The sequence below is a fragment of the Triticum aestivum genome, chromosome 4D (assembly GCF_018294505.1).
Source record: "Triticum aestivum cultivar Chinese Spring chromosome 4D, IWGSC CS RefSeq v2.1, whole genome shotgun sequence".
Classification (NCBI taxonomy): domain Eukaryota; kingdom Viridiplantae; phylum Streptophyta; class Magnoliopsida; order Poales; family Poaceae; genus Triticum; species Triticum aestivum.
Window position 1 is genome coordinate 301,560,419 of NC_057805.1, and position 15,203 is coordinate 301,575,621.

Here is a 15,203-nt window from a genome sequence, read left to right on the forward strand (position 1 = left end):
CCATGCTTTACGGCTTAGAACCGGGACTTCAACGACGTTTTGAACGTCATGGATCATATGAGATGTTCCAGGAGTTGAAGTTAATATTTCAAGCAAATGCCTGGATTGAGAGATATGAAGTCTCCAATAAGTTCTACAGCTGCAAGATGGAGGAGAATAGTTCTGTCAGTGAGCATATACTCAGAATGTTTGGGTATAACAATCACTTGATTCAACTGGGAGTTAATCTTCCGGATGATAGCGTCATTGACAGAATTCTTCAATCACTGCCACCAAGCTACAAGAGCTTCGTGATGAACTATAACATGCAAGGGATGGATAAGACGATTCCCGAGCTCTTCGCAATGCTAAAAGCTGTGGAGGTACGAATCAAGAAGGAGCATCAAGTGTTGATGGTTAATAAGACCACTAGTTTCAAGAAAAAGGGCAAAGGGAAGAAGAAGGGGAACTTCAAGAAGAACAGCGAGCAAGTTGCTGCTCAAGAGAAGAAACCCAAGTCTGGACCTAAGCCTGAGACTGAGTGCTTCTACTGCAAGCAGACTGGTCACTGGAAGCGGAACTGCCCCAAGTATTTGGCGGATAAGAAGGATGGCAAAGTGAAATGTATATTTGATATACATGTTATCGATGTGTACCTTACTAATGCTCGTAGTAGCGCCTGGGTATTTGATACTAGTTCTGTTGCTCATAGTTGTAACTCGAAACAAGGGCTACAGATTAAACAAAGATTGGCTAAAGACGAGGTGATGATACGCGTGGGAAATGGTTCCAAAGTCGATGTGATCGCCGTCAGCATGCTACCTCTACATCTACCTTTGGGATTAGTGTTAGACCTGAATAATTGTTATTTGGTGCCAACATTAAGCATGAACATTATATCTGGATCTTGTTTGATGCGAGATGGTTATTCATTTAAATCAGAGAATAACGGTTGTTCTATTTATATGAGTAATATCTTTTATGGTCATGCACCCTTGAAGAGTGGTCTATTTTTGATGAATCTCGATAGTAGTGATACACATATTCATAATGTTGAAGCCAAAAGATGCAGAGTTGATAATGATAGTGCAACTTATTTGTGGCACTGCCGTTTGGGTCATATTGGTGTAAAGCGCATGAAGAAACTCCATACTGATGGACTTTTGGAATCACTTGATTATGAATCACTTGGTACTTGCGAACCATGCCTCATGGGCAAGATGACTAAAACGTCGTTCTCCGGAACTATGGAGCGAGCAACTGATTTATTGGAGATCATACATACTGATGTATGTGGACCAATGAATATTGAGGCTCGCGGCGGGTATCGTTATTTTCTCACCTTCACAGATGATTTAAGCAGATATGGGTATATCTACTTAATGAAACATAAGTCTGAAACATTTGAAAAGTTCAAAGAATTTCAGAGTGAAGTTGAAAATCATCGTAACAAGAAAATAAAGTTTCTACGATCTGATCGTGGAGGAGAATATTTGAGTTACGAGTTTGGTCTACATTTGAAACAATGCGGAATAGTTTCGCAACTCACGCCACCCGGAACACCACAGCGTAATGGTGTGTCCGAACGTCGTAATCGTACTTTACTAGATATGGTGCGATCTATGATGTCTCTTACTGATTTACCGCTATCGTTTTGGGGTTATGCTTTAGAGACGGTCGCATTCACGCTAAATAGGACACCATCAAAATCCGTTGAGACGACACCTTATGAACTGTGGTTTGGCAAGAAACCAAAGTTGTCGTTTCTTAAAGTTTGGGGCTGCGATGCTTATGTGAGAAAGCTTCAACCTGATAAGCTCGAACCCAAATAGGAGAAATGTGTCTTCATAGGATACCAAAAGGAAACTGTTGGGTACACCTTCTATCATAGATCCGAAGGCAAGACATTCATTGCTAAGAATGGATCCTTTCTAGAGAAGGAGTTTCTCTCGAAAGAAGTGAGTGGGAGGAAAGTAGAACTTGATGAGGTAACTGTACCTGCTCCCTTATTGGAAAGAAGTTCATCACAGAAACCGGTTCCTGTGACGCCTACACCAATTGGTGAGGAAGTTAATGATGATGATCATGAAACTTCAGATCAAGTTATTACTGAACCTCGTAGGTCAACCAGAGTAAGATCCGCACCAGAGTGGTACGGTAATCCTGTTCTGGAGGTTATGTTACTAGACCATGACGAACCTATGAACTATGAAGAAGCGATGGTGAGCCCAGATTCCGCAAAATGGCTTGAGGCCATGAAATCAGAGATGGGATCCATGTATGAGAACAAAGTATGGACTTTGGTTGACTTGCCCGATGATCGACAAGCCATTGAGAATAAATGGATCTTCAAGACGAAGACTGACGCTGACGGTAATGTTAGTGCCTATAAAGCTCGACTTGTTGCAAAAGGTTTTCGACAAGTTCAAGGGATTGACTACGATGAGACCTTCTCACCCGTAGCGATGCTTAAGTCTGTCCGAATCATGTTAGCAATTGCCGCATTTTATGATTATGAAATTTGGCAAATGGATGTCAAAACTGCATTCCTGAATGGATTTCTGGAAGAAGAGTTGTATATGATGCAGCCGGAAGGTTTTGTCGATCCAAAGGGAGCTAACAAAGTGTGCCAGCTCCAGCGATCCATTTATGGACTGGTGCAAGCCTCTCGGAGTTGGAATAAACGCTTTGATAGTGTGATCAAAGCATTTGGTTTTATACAGACTTTTGGAGAAGCCTGTATTTACAAGAAAGTGAGTGGGAGCTCTGTAGCATTTCTGATATTATATGTGGATGACATATTGTTGATTGAAAATGATATAGAATTTCTGGATAGCATAAAGGGATACTTGAATAAGAGTTTTTCAATGAAAGACCTCGGTGAAGCTGCTTATATATTGGGCATCAAGATCTATAGAGATAGATCAAGACGCTTAATTGGACTTTCACAAAGCACATACCTTGACAAAGTTTTGAAGAAGTTCAAAATGGATCAAGCAAAGAAAGGGTTCTTGCCTGTGTTACAAGGTGTAAAGTTGAGTAAGACTCAATGCCCGACCACTACAGAAGATAGAGAGAAGATGAAAGATGTTCCCTATGCTTCAGCCATAGGCTCTATCATGTATGCAATGCTGTGTACCAGACCTGATGTGTGCCTTGCTATAAGTTTGGCAGGGAGGTACCAAAGTAATCCAGGAATGGATCACTGGGCAGCGGTCAAGAACATCCTAAAATACCTGAAAAGGACTAAGGATATGTTTCTCGTTTATGGAGGTGACAAAGAGCTAGTCCTAAATGGTTACGTCGATGCAAGCTTTGACATTGATCCGGACGATTATAAATCGCAAACCGGATACGTGTTTACATTGAACGGTGGAGCTGTCAGTTGGTGCAGTTCTAAACAAAGCGTTGTGGCGGGATCTATGTGTGAAGCGGAGTACATAGCTGCTTCGGAAGCAGCAAATGAAGGAGTCTGGATGAAGGAGTTCATATCCGATCTAGGTGTCATACCTAGTGCATCGGGTCCAATGAAAATCTTTTGTGACAATACTGGTGCAATTGCCTTGGCAAAGGAATCCAGATTTCACAAGAGAACCAAGCACATCAAGAGACGCTTCAATTCCATCCGGGATCTAGTCCCGGTGGGAGACATAGAAATTTGCAAGATACATACGGATCTGAATGTTGCAGACCCGTTGACTAAGCCTCTTCCACGAGAAAAACATGATCAGCACCAAGGCTCCATGGGTGTTAGAATCATTACTGTGTAATCTAGATTATTGACTCTAGTGCAAGTGGGAGATTGAAGGAAATATGCCCTAGAGGCAATAATAAAGTTATTGTTTATTTCCTTATATCATGATAAATGTTTATTATTCATGCTAGAATTGTATTAACCGGAAATATGATACATGTGTGAATACATAGACAAACAGAGTGTCACTAGTATGCCTCTACTTGACTAGCTCGTTGATCAAAGATGGTTATGTTTCCTAGCCATTGACATGAGTTGTCATTTGATTAACGGGATCACATCATTAGAAGAATGATGTGATTGACTTGACCCATTCCGTTAGCTTAGCACACGATCGTTTAGTATGTTGCTATTGCTTTCTTCATGACTTATACATGTTCCTATGATTATGAGATTATGCAACTCCCGTTTACCGGAGGAACACTTTGTGTGCTACCAAACGTCACAACATAACTGGGTGATTATAAAGGTGCTCTATAGGTGTCTCCGAAGGTAATTGTTGGGTTGGCGTATTTCGAGATTAGGATTTGTCACTCCGATTGTCGGAAAGGTATCTCTGGGCCCACTCGATAATGCACATCACTTAAGCCTTGCAAGCATTGCAACTAATGAGTTGGTTGCGGGATGATGTATTACGGAACGAATAAAGAGACTTGACGGTAACGAGACTGAACTAGGTATTGAGATACCCACGATCGTCTCTCGGGCAAGTAACATACCGATGACAAAGGGAACAACGTATATTGTTATGCGGTCTGACCGATAAAGATCTTCGTAGAATATGTGGGATCCAATATGAGCATCCAGGTTCTGCTATTGGTTATTGACCGGAGACGTGTCTCGGTCATGTCTACATAGTTCTCGAACCCGTAGGGTCCGCACTCTTAAAGTTTCGATGACGGTTATATTATGAGTTTATGAGTTTTGATGTACGGAAGGTTGTTCGGAGTCCCAGATGTGATCACGGACATGACGAGGAGTCTCGAAATGGTCGAGACATGAAGATTGATATATTGGAAGCCTATATTTGGATATCGGAAGTGTTCCGGTTGAAATCGAGATTTTACCGGAGTACCGGAGGGGTTACCGGAACCCCCCGGGGGTTTAATGGGCCATAGTGGGCCTTAGTGGAGAAGAGGAGGGGCGGCCAGGGCAGGCCACGCGCCCCCTCCCCCTCTAGTCCGAATAGGACAAGGGGGGCGGCGCCCCCCTTTCCTTCCCCTCTCTCTCCTCCTTCCCCCTTCTCCTAGTCCAATAAGGAAAGGGAGGGAGTCCTACTGTCCTCCTGGCGCGCCCCTCCTGGCCGGCCGCCTCTCCCTCCCTTGCTCCTTTATATACGGGGGCAGGGGGGCACCCCATAGACACAACAATTGATCATTGATCTTTTAGCCGTGTGCGGTGCCCCCTCCACCATAGTCCACCTCGGTAATACTGTAGCGGTGCTTAGGCGAAGCCCTCCGTCGGTAGAACATCATCATCGTCACCACGGCGTCGTGCTGAAGAAACTCTCCCTCAACACTCGGCTGGATCGGAGTTCGAGGGACGTCATCGGGCTGAACGTGTGCTGAACTCGGAGGTGCCGTGCGTTCGGTACTTGATCGGTCGGATCGTGAAGACGTACGACTACATCAACCGCGTTGTGCTAACGCTTCCGCTTTCGGTCTACGAGGGTACGTAGACAACACTCTCCCCTCTCGTTGCTATGCATCACCATGATCTTGCGTGTGCGTAGGATTTTTTTTAAATTACTACTTTCCCCAATAGTGAGTTGGTGAGCCAAGCACGGCGACGTGCATCAGAGCGTGCAGAGCGGGGTACACACATCACATCTTGACAGGCAGGCAGAGCTAAACTGGAAAGAGACATGCTAACCGTGACGATGCCTGATTTCCAGGAATCGCGGAGCACAATCTCCTTGACGATGCACTCATGTGCTACCTGGAAAAGGAAAACGCCACGCTGGCGTGGCTTGACACGGTAGCCGTTGGCGAAACCGCCAAACTAGCTGACCAACAGGGAAGCAAAAGCCCTAGGCAAGAGCAGATGCCTTCGTTATGGACGACGGCGGGCCGGCTGCGACCAGCCACCGCTTCGACAGTACCACAGCCGTACCGGGCCAACATGGCACTCTCGAAAGAACAACCATCCATGGAACTAGCGTCGGACGAAGCTGTGGCCGAAGAACCAAGGGAGCTAATGCAGGTTGCTAATGCATCAAGAAGCGGGACAGCAGATTGGATCAAGAGAAAGGGTCGCGGCTCTGTCTACATCAAAGAAGAAACTAACTTGAAGGCCAGCTGCACCTTTGAAATGAAGCCAAAAAGTGATGTTGTTTCATAGCAGAACCTCTTGTTGTACGGCGGAGCTCCAGAGAGGGTGGCTGCCGCGCCCGGAGTGGCACGCGACAGGTGGGTGGACGCCGCGCCCACGCGGGCGGCGGCGGTACGATGGTCGCTGGTGCCGTGGCAGCCAGCAGAGGAGCTCTCACCTCAACCCGCCCTCAATTACCCAACGAAGCCATAATGCTCCCGATCAAACGATCTATGATGTCAATTAGTGCTTTATCACTTAATTATATCAGAAGCAGGAAGAAAAAAGCTCAAAGGCCTCGAGTAAGATGCCACAAACCCTCTGAAGGGGTGTATATGGTGAACGTCGATGCTTCTTTTAATCATGAAACGGCCGCTTCAGGGGGCCAAAATCACTATTCTGGCCTTATCAGAAAACCATAGCACAAAATGAACTTGAAGCAAAATTATTTCATAATCTGACCCTTTTAGCAACGTCATAGCCCGTGGCTTTTCTTTCCCACATAGAAACGCCGAGCCAGCTAGCGTTGCTGCCCTGGCCCCACTCGCTAATGTGGCAGGCTGGAAACGCCGAGCTAGTTCACGTTTCTGAAAATGCCAGAGGCTTTGGCTTTCCGCCCTGTCCAGCAACGCCATGAGCTTTGGCATTTCCATGCCGCGTCGTCTGCCATCCCCATGACCGCGTCGCCTGCCTGCAGCTTCAGAGCAGCACGGCATGCATGCTTGCACCATGATGGCTTGCTTTTGAACTGTTTCCCGATTAATTAACTAGTCCCTCTGTTCCGAAATAGTTGTCGTTGGGGGTTTTTCGGACCAGGTGAAAACGAGCAAATGTACAAAAACACCCTTGATTTGAAAACGAGTCGTCGTCTTCCTCCGCCAGGCCACCTGCGCCCTCCACCTCCTCCAGCTGCTAGTCCAGCCACCTCCTCCTCCGCCCTCCACCACCTCCTCCTCCTCCTCCTTCGCCACTCTCTTCCCCGTCGTTCTTGCCCAGTTTGGTGGCCACCGCTCCCAATTTGATCGCCGCCGCCCCAGCCTGGCCGCCGCCAGCGCACCTCCCAATCTAGTCCTCGCTGCACCAACCTGGTCCTCTCAACCGCACTGACCAGCCTGATCCTTACTGCTCCCCCGCCCGGTCCTCGCTGCTCCCCCGCCTGGTCCTCGCCAGGTACTCCTCGCTGCTCCCAATTCTTATCAGTTTTCGCCAGATGCAGAATTGGGAGAATTTGTCGATGCTTTTAGGTACAATAGTCTGTAAAATTGATCAGGAGACATTCAATCAGGAAGAATTTGTTAAGATCAATAACTATGGCAATCAGACAAGATCATCACCCTCACAATTGGCATCAGAAGAAATTACTGGAGTGTAATGATCAATTGGGAAACCTGTAATGCATGAGAAAATGATGTTGTTGCTCTCCTCCTGCTGATGTTGTTCCATTTTGTGAGACTTGCATGTGTAATCCTTTAGTTTTCAGTTTAATTAATTAAAGGAAAGGATTCAGTTTAATTAACTAAAGGAAAGGTTTCTGTTTAATTAATTAATTAATTAAAGCAAAGGTTTCATTTTAATTAATTAAAGGAAACGTTTCATTTAATTCTAGAGTAAAAGGACATGTTGTTGCTGCTGCTGCTTTTAAGTTTCAGAAGACAAGATAAGAGAAGAGAGCAAGAAGAGAAGAGAAATCATTTTTGTTTCAAAAGTTTCATTTGCTTGTGTGGAGTACTCCATTTAAATGAAAGAGAAGAAAAGAGAAACTTTTAATTTTACTCCTACTCCTACTAATCCTACTCCTAATCCTAATTAAAAAAACTGCATTAAAGGAGTATTTTGGCACTGCATGAAAAGGAGTATTAACAACTCCAAACTGAATACACAAATCTCTACAGCAAGCTACTCCAAGCAGTACTAAACCAACTAAGGGCATGCCCAACGCTACAGGCTGGACGGATGCCTCAGCTCTCCACGTCGGCTCGGGTGGTCCTCGATTGCTGTTCGTGCTGCTTGCAGGCTAAAGGGGGATCTTGCAGAGGAGGCCGTCTCCTCCCTGCCAAAAGTGGAGCTAGGCAAAAAAAGAAGAGAGGAAGCTGAAGGAAGCGTGGGGCTGAGATCTGGTAAAGCAGGAGAGAGAAATATGAATAGTAAAAAAGTTGGCCTGCTGAGGCTAGTGCTGTGTTGGGCAGTGGATTTTTGGACGGTGGTTTCCCTGCTATTTTTCTACGTGGCAATGGTGAGGCATTAGGTAGGTAGTGCTTCCATTGTACATGCCCTAAGGTCACTTAAAGCAGTACTACACCAAGATAAAAATACTGATGTCACTAATCTCTACTGATGTCACTTTAAACAGTACTACACTTACAATAATCTCTGATAGGAGAGTAGTAGGAGAGGAGAGGAGTACTTGCAAGTCCTACACTAAACACTACACTACTCCAAGAACTACTCATATTGTTGCTGCACTTGCTGAAAAGAGAAGAGAAGTCAAGAGAAGGAGGGTACTCCTGCTACAATTCATTTAATTTTAGTTAACTCAAAAGTTCATTTACTGAAAAAATCATTTAGTTTTAATTAAAAAACAAGTTTCAGTTAATTAAAATTAACTAAAAAAGTTTCATTTAGATTTAATTAATGCAAAAGATTCATTTAGTTTTAACTACTGAAAATAGTGGATCATTGTTCAGAGAAGAGCATGCAGGAGTACACTTGCTACACTTGCTATTGATGCTCCTGTGCTCACTAAATGGAGTAATTCAGTTAACACTGATCTAGTGTTAACAAATGTGCTCACTAAATGCAGCATAAAATCTTTGACATCAGCTATTCACTAAATGTGCTCACTAAACTGAACATTGGTAACACTGTAGCTAACTAAAATTATAGGCCCTGGGCTACAAATGCTGCCATGTTTGTATGCACATTCTTGTGCAGTTTCTGCTCCATGTTGGAATACAAAAAGGAAACCAAACATACCCTTATTAACAGGACTTGGAATTTGTCAAGACTTACTCGGTGAATCATGGAGCTAGCCTGCCGTGTGGGCGAGGAACATGTCCTGCACCCTCCGAGGAAGAAGAAGAGGCGAGTGCAGCTGGCTCCTCCCTCGTGCACCAGCCCCGCACGAACGCCGCACCAGCTCCTCATTGCTCAAGACGCTCATCTGCCATTACAACCAGCAAGATCAAAAACATGTTGTCATCAGAAAACAAAGCAGACAATGCTGACGAGGAAGATGCGGATGGTCACCTTGCCGATGGCCTTCTTGTAGTCAACCACCGCGACGGCCGCGCTGCGCCGCGCCTCCTCCGCTGTCGCGGCCAGGGCGCCCTCGTCGCCCACCAGGACCATCCTGTACATGCGCGCGCTTAGATTTAGAACTGAACAACAGGAAGAAAAGGGGAACGACGGCGAGGTGAGAGGGAGTACCTGCTGTCGTGCCTGGTGAGGCCGACGGCGACCCCCCCGCGAGACGGCGTCACCACCGCCGTCGCAGGCGAGCAGCACCAGCTTCGCGTACGCGGCGTCGGCGGCCATCCCCTTTGCCCTTCTTCTTCCTGGCAGCAACGGCCAACTGTGTCAAGTGCGTCGTCGCCAACCAACAACGCTCCGTCGCCCAGAAGCTCGCCTCTGCATCGCACCCATCGCCTCCGTCGCCAGATCCAGAGCAGGTGCACGCAGATCAAGCGGTGGCGCACGCGGGTCCAGCGCCTCCGTCACCCAGAAGCTCGCCGCCGGAGCAAAAATCCAAGCTTTGACCTCGGATGTGGGGTATGAGTGGAGTGGGGTGCGAGTGGAGGCGGGAGAAAGATGGCGGCGACGGGGAGAGATGGTGGCCGGCGAGGTGGAAAAGGTGGTGGCCGGCGAGGTGGGCGAGGTGGTTGCCGGCGAGGTTGGCGAGAAGAGAGAGGCGACGGGGAGAAGATAGAGCAACGAGTGAGGGGCCAGTGAGTGCCGACGCGAGGGTAAAAGTGGAAAACGCAGAAAAATCATAGCGTGCTAAAACTTGTATCTATAAACTAATATAAAAGCGTTTAGATTACTAAAATAGTGACCTAAACGCTCTTATATTAGTTTACGGAGGGAGTACTAGTTTTCTCCGACAACTATTTCGAAACAGAGGGAGTATACAACAAAATCTTCTCGCCGCAATGTCAAATACTCTAATATGAAAATGCAGAATTTTGCCGACAGGCTCCTGATCTGCAAAGTTCCCCGTCTGCAAAATTCTGCATTTGCGTACCAAATATGAAAATGTCTGTAGCAGAGTACTGACGAAGGAAGAATAGAAGTTTCGGCGAGAAAAATAGATAGAACGTGCGCGCAGGCTCGCGCAGCGACAAGCCACCGACCATTCCGCCCTAGCCGTCCTCCTCCCCCCTCCTTCCCAGCTTCCCTCGAAGATCTCTTTCCAATTAAACAACAGAAACGCTCCCCCCAAAATCCACCTTCCCACCTAGTTAACCCATCACCCTCCTCCAGATCCCCAACCTCCCCAATCCGTGGCCAGCAGAAGCGGCGGCGTTTCTAGGGTTAGTACCACCGGGCCGTTGGCATTTCCTTATCTTAATCCTCCGCCGTGTCCCGTTGAAATTTCTATTCGAACTCGTCATCAAGTTATTAGTACAAAAAATGATCTTGCGTTCCCCTTTGGTCGCCAAGTTTAGATGCCTTGCGCAGAACCACCTCCAGGGTCGCCGGCTGTGTGTTCTGCCGGCGTTTGTCAGTAGAAATTCTTGTTATGTACGAATCCGTTGCTTACATATAGACACACGCATGGGCATAGGCGCGTAGCGGCTGAAATCACAAGCTGAGATTATTATTTTGCTCGTACATCTCCGGCCTTGTGTTGCTGTTGGTTGAATAAAGTGTGAGGTTTCCTTTCTTGTGGCGTTCACGAATCAAGATAGGGATATGACTTGGTTACCGAAATGACTAAATTGTATGGTTTATGGCAGGAAGATAAAAATATTACGCACATAATCTGTTTTTATTTTTCACCAATAGATTGCCATGAAACTTAGGATACTTAATCTATCTGATAAGAAGGTCTGTTCTACAAATTAGCTGAAAGTTCATTTTGTTCGTTGTCGCCATGCTAGTAGATACAGATAGTACTTTAAAGGGCTAAGCTGCAAAACAAGAGATGGATGGCAAAAAGAAGAGGAACAGGAAGAAGAAGGGAAACCAAGGGAAGAATACTGGTGATGCGGTGACCAATGCCGATGAAGCTGTTCCTCAGAGCCACAATGATGATTTGGCTCCAAAAGAAAATTATAGTGGTGCTGATGCAGATGATGCTGTGTCCAGTGTTGGAGATGCAGTGTCCAGTGTTGGAGAGGGAACACAGTACCAGAATCACGAGCAGACTCCGCATGCAAAGCAGAATGTTGCAAACACTGATGAAACCATATCGTCGTCTGTTGGTGAGGTGATTCCATGTGACGAGAATCACGAACCTACCATGACACAGGAGAATCACAAGGTCAGTAATACAGTCTACGCAGATCAGAGGAGTATTGGGATTTCAGATTCTACCGTGGAACTTGTCAAGGACCGACTTTTTGAATCAAAGCTTGTAAGTTCTTCTGTAAAGGTTAACTGCACTATCAACGGCCTCTTATCTTTTCAATTCAAGTTTGATATATCTTCACTGTGAACATCCCCTGATCATGCATACCTACCATGTAACCGTTCCTGTAAAGAAGAATGTTATCATTTCTGCAATATTGTTGCTAGATACCTGCTCTTTCATCAGTGAACATTACTTGGATATCTCAATTTGCACTTCCAGGTCCGCATTTGCTCATTTGATTCTTTGTGCTGTTCATCCTTGTAAATACACTCATTGCCACCGCAGGATAAATTACACGATACAATAAAGCAATTGGAAGATGAGAAAGGTTTATGGCTTCAAAAAGTGGTATGTATGCTCGCCCCTGTTTTTAACGTCGACATACATAACAGTATCATGTACTTTTTTGCGGGGAATATCATTTAATTGTTTAAGGGTAATTGAGGAAAGGGATTATGGATCAACAGATGCTAAGCCTGTCTGTTGTCTCCTTATTATCTGAACCAGATGTTCACTTCTGAAGATGAAAAAACTATTCTGCACACTACTAGAAACATCTCATACAAAATACTCTTATATTTCTTTTCCTGCAGAACAAGATGGAGAGCGAACTTGAAAAGTTGCATAACAAAGTGGGTTATCATGCACAAAATGAGGTATGTTTTATGTCCTGGATGTAATCACCATCTGATTTGATCAATGCAGCTGGGAAATTATCTTACTCTCTTGAGTCTACTATTTATTTTCTTCCTTGTAGCTAGGTGAAATGAATTGAATTTTCTTACCTCATATTGCCTTTTATTTTAGGTCATTTTGGAGGAAAAACTTAATAATCTACAGAATGGGTACGATATGCTGGTTAAAAATGAGGTATTTTCTGTTCCTTCTACTTGTTTGTTTCTTTGATGAGAAGGTCTATGTGCCAGTCTTGTTGTATAGGAGGTCAAACTTCACCGATGAACTTTGGTTTGAGCTTAGGCTTTGACAATGGTAAAAACTAAAAGCAGTTTCAAAAATACAATGAAGTACCTTCCTTCCATTTTACAGGATGATCACCCCAAAATGACTGGATCATCCTTTTTAGCTTGTTAATTTAGTGCCAGGGGTTGCAAAGGCATGATATTTAGCTTGTTCACTCAATCGGTAGTTTAGTGCTATTAATGCAAGTGATGAATCAAAATCACTAGATATGTCGTTGGGACGAGATATGTCTTTGGGTCGTCCAAAGCATCTCAAACTTAATGTATGGAGCAAATCACTAATCAGGCTTGATTTATTTAAAGTTGCTGAAACAGTAACAGCAATATAATATTTATTTCCCAATTTCATTTAGGAAGTTTTGAATAACAACGTCAAGTGCGTAGAGGATGTCAATGGTGTCTTAACTCATCAGGAGGTAATGTTCAGAGAGATTACTTATCACTACTTTCTCTTCGCGTTTTTTATGCCTTCGGGGACTTATATCATTTCTTTCTTTAACTGTTTTGGGTTGACATGCTGCTTATTTTCTCCAGACTTCTCTTAAAGAAAGATTAAGTTTGCTGGAGGAAACCAACAAAGCATTACAGGAGCAGGTAAGAATTACACCGTCTGTTTCCAACTGTTTTTTTTTCTTCATTGTAGCTGGTTGAGAAAAATGAATCCTTAGTGAAATACTAATATCGCAATATGTATCCTATGGGCAAGCATTAGTTGTTTTTTCTAAAAGGAGATACAACATACGTACTTTGGTTCTGCGGAGTAGTTGTTTATACTTAATAAACCTAGAAAAAAGAGTCTAATAGTTCATATGTTGGTATATGAATCTGTCAGATCTGGACCTTCAATTGTTCGATTTTCATATGTAGCATGTGCACATTTGCTTATATATTCTGATATTACTATTTAATAGCAAAGCCTGGCAGGTGAAGGTATTGGATGAAACTTCAAAAAGTACTGTTGAGGAAAATCAGCGGTTGGTGGTAAGTGTGGATGAATTGGAGTCAAGATTACAAACCCTTGAAGCAAAGATTGCACTTACTGAAGCCTCCATTACTAAAGAGGTAAGTTTGTCCAGAACATCGCTCTAGTGATTCTTATGTTTATACCCATTTGATTTCTACCAACCTACAACTGAATATTTAATCTCCAATGAAATTGCCTGGTCAGAAATATGTATTGTTTATTACCTCTTCATAATAAATTCTTAGCATCCAGACTATTCTATAAAACTGATTTTTTTTATGATGCAGGTTCCTGAGAATGAGGTGATGAATCAAACAGATCTGGCCGGTTCATTTCTCCATAAGCAGACTGCTGATTTTACGACCGTGATCAGTAAAGTAAGTATGTTACTACGCGAATGTTTGTCCATTTCCGCAAGGATGTTACTGTACCCAAAAATTATCTATGTATGTAGTTCATTTACATGAATATCCATTCTGGGGGATTACAGTTCGGTTCCCCACTTGTTGGGAATGTGATTTCCTTATGTGTTGCAATGATTCATAATTGCTTCAACGCAATGTTTCCCTGTGTGCAGGGTAACGAACTTGCTGCTGATAGAGGTCTGAACAGTTCGCTGGCAGTTACTTCGGACAATATCTACAGTCATGTCAGCAACATTCCTGTCGGTGCCTATGCTAGTGATCATGCAGATGAAACTTCGGTGTACTTTCCAGAAGCAACGAGCAGCAATGGTGCTGGCCAGAGGCTCATGAACGCAAATGCACGCCAAGGATTTGATGAACCAAGAACAAGTGGTGAAATCGTGCCGGTTCCGTTGGATGATATATTGATTCATGAAGATGATCCACAGCCAGCGGGATCAGATGTTGAGACGGCTGAGGAGGTTCCATTCACCGATGCCCCCATTGTTGGCGCCCCCTTCCGGTTGATCTCGTTTGTCGCTAGGTATGTCAGCGGTGCAGACTTGGTGAACCAAAAGTAACTCCACACCTGCCCATCGGGCTGCTTGAGATCTGTGTGTTGGAAAGAGGAGTCCTGTTTTTTGTTGCGCTGACATAGTTTTCAGTAAGCTTTTGGAACTTCTTCGTAACATTAAGATGGTGGCGAATGTGTTGGACGGGTGCATTGGATTCTGCAGAGATATGGACGCTATGGTGATTCGTGGCGGTGCTTGCTGCCGATAGATTTTTCTTCCTCCCCTGTAATTTTATCAGCGGCGTGAGAAGTTATTGTTCCCGATTTATACAAGAGGGCTTTGTCTGACCATGTGAGAAGCTGTACTGGCCAGATTTATATTATAGTAACATCTGAAATGTTGGTATGCCTTGTATTCTCTGAATTCTTGTATGTGGGTGATACGGTCACCTTGATTTTGGTTATTACTCCCTCCGTTCCGTTCTAAGTGTTAAGTGTCGCTGATGTAGTGCAAGACACTTGTACTATGGAATGGATGGAGTTTTTGCATGTTTATTTTTATGTTGTGTCCAAAACATTTTTCGATCACAAATACAAATTGTTTTGGATATTTCTATATAAACGACATACAGATTGAAATGAGTGAACAAACACAGACATACAGATTGAAATGAGTGAACAAACGCACAAAAAGGTTAGAACATCTTATGTTTGTGACCGGAGGGA

The 15,203-nt window shown here is 44.4% G+C and overlaps 1 protein-coding gene and 1 long non-coding RNA gene across 4 annotated transcripts; one reads left to right on the top strand and one right to left on the bottom strand.

Annotated features, from left to right (window-relative positions):
* Nucleotides 1-6,472: 6,472 nt before the first annotated feature.
* Nucleotides 6,473-10,035, bottom strand: LOC123097562 (uncharacterized). Its single transcript, XR_006447370.1, has 4 exons — nt 9,470-10,035; nt 9,290-9,392; nt 9,053-9,203; nt 6,473-7,297 (listed from the first exon to the last, which is right to left on the bottom strand). It is a non-coding gene; the product is annotated as an uncharacterized lncRNA (long non-coding RNA).
* Nucleotides 10,036-10,318: 283 nt separating this feature from the next.
* Nucleotides 10,319-14,964, top strand: LOC123097559 (uncharacterized). 3 transcript variants are annotated; one of them, XM_044519332.1, is made up of 10 exons: nt 10,319-10,572; nt 11,152-11,618; nt 11,901-11,963; nt 12,209-12,271; nt 12,423-12,485; nt 12,949-13,011; nt 13,130-13,189; nt 13,520-13,657; nt 13,847-13,936; nt 14,137-14,964. In XM_044519332.1, exons 2-10 carry the CDS (start codon nt 11,187-11,189, stop codon nt 14,542-14,544), a joined length of 1,380 nt encoding a protein of 459 aa, XP_044375267.1. In that variant the 5' UTR covers nt 10,319-10,572; nt 11,152-11,186; the 3' UTR covers nt 14,545-14,964. The 3 variants fall into 3 exon arrangements, with proteins under 3 accessions (XP_044375267.1, XP_044375266.1, XP_044375265.1); XM_044519331.1 differs by having other exon boundaries at nt 10,320-10,572; nt 11,146-11,618; XM_044519330.1 differs by having other exon boundaries at nt 10,321-10,572; nt 11,143-11,618.
* Nucleotides 14,965-15,203: the final 239 nt, after the last annotated feature.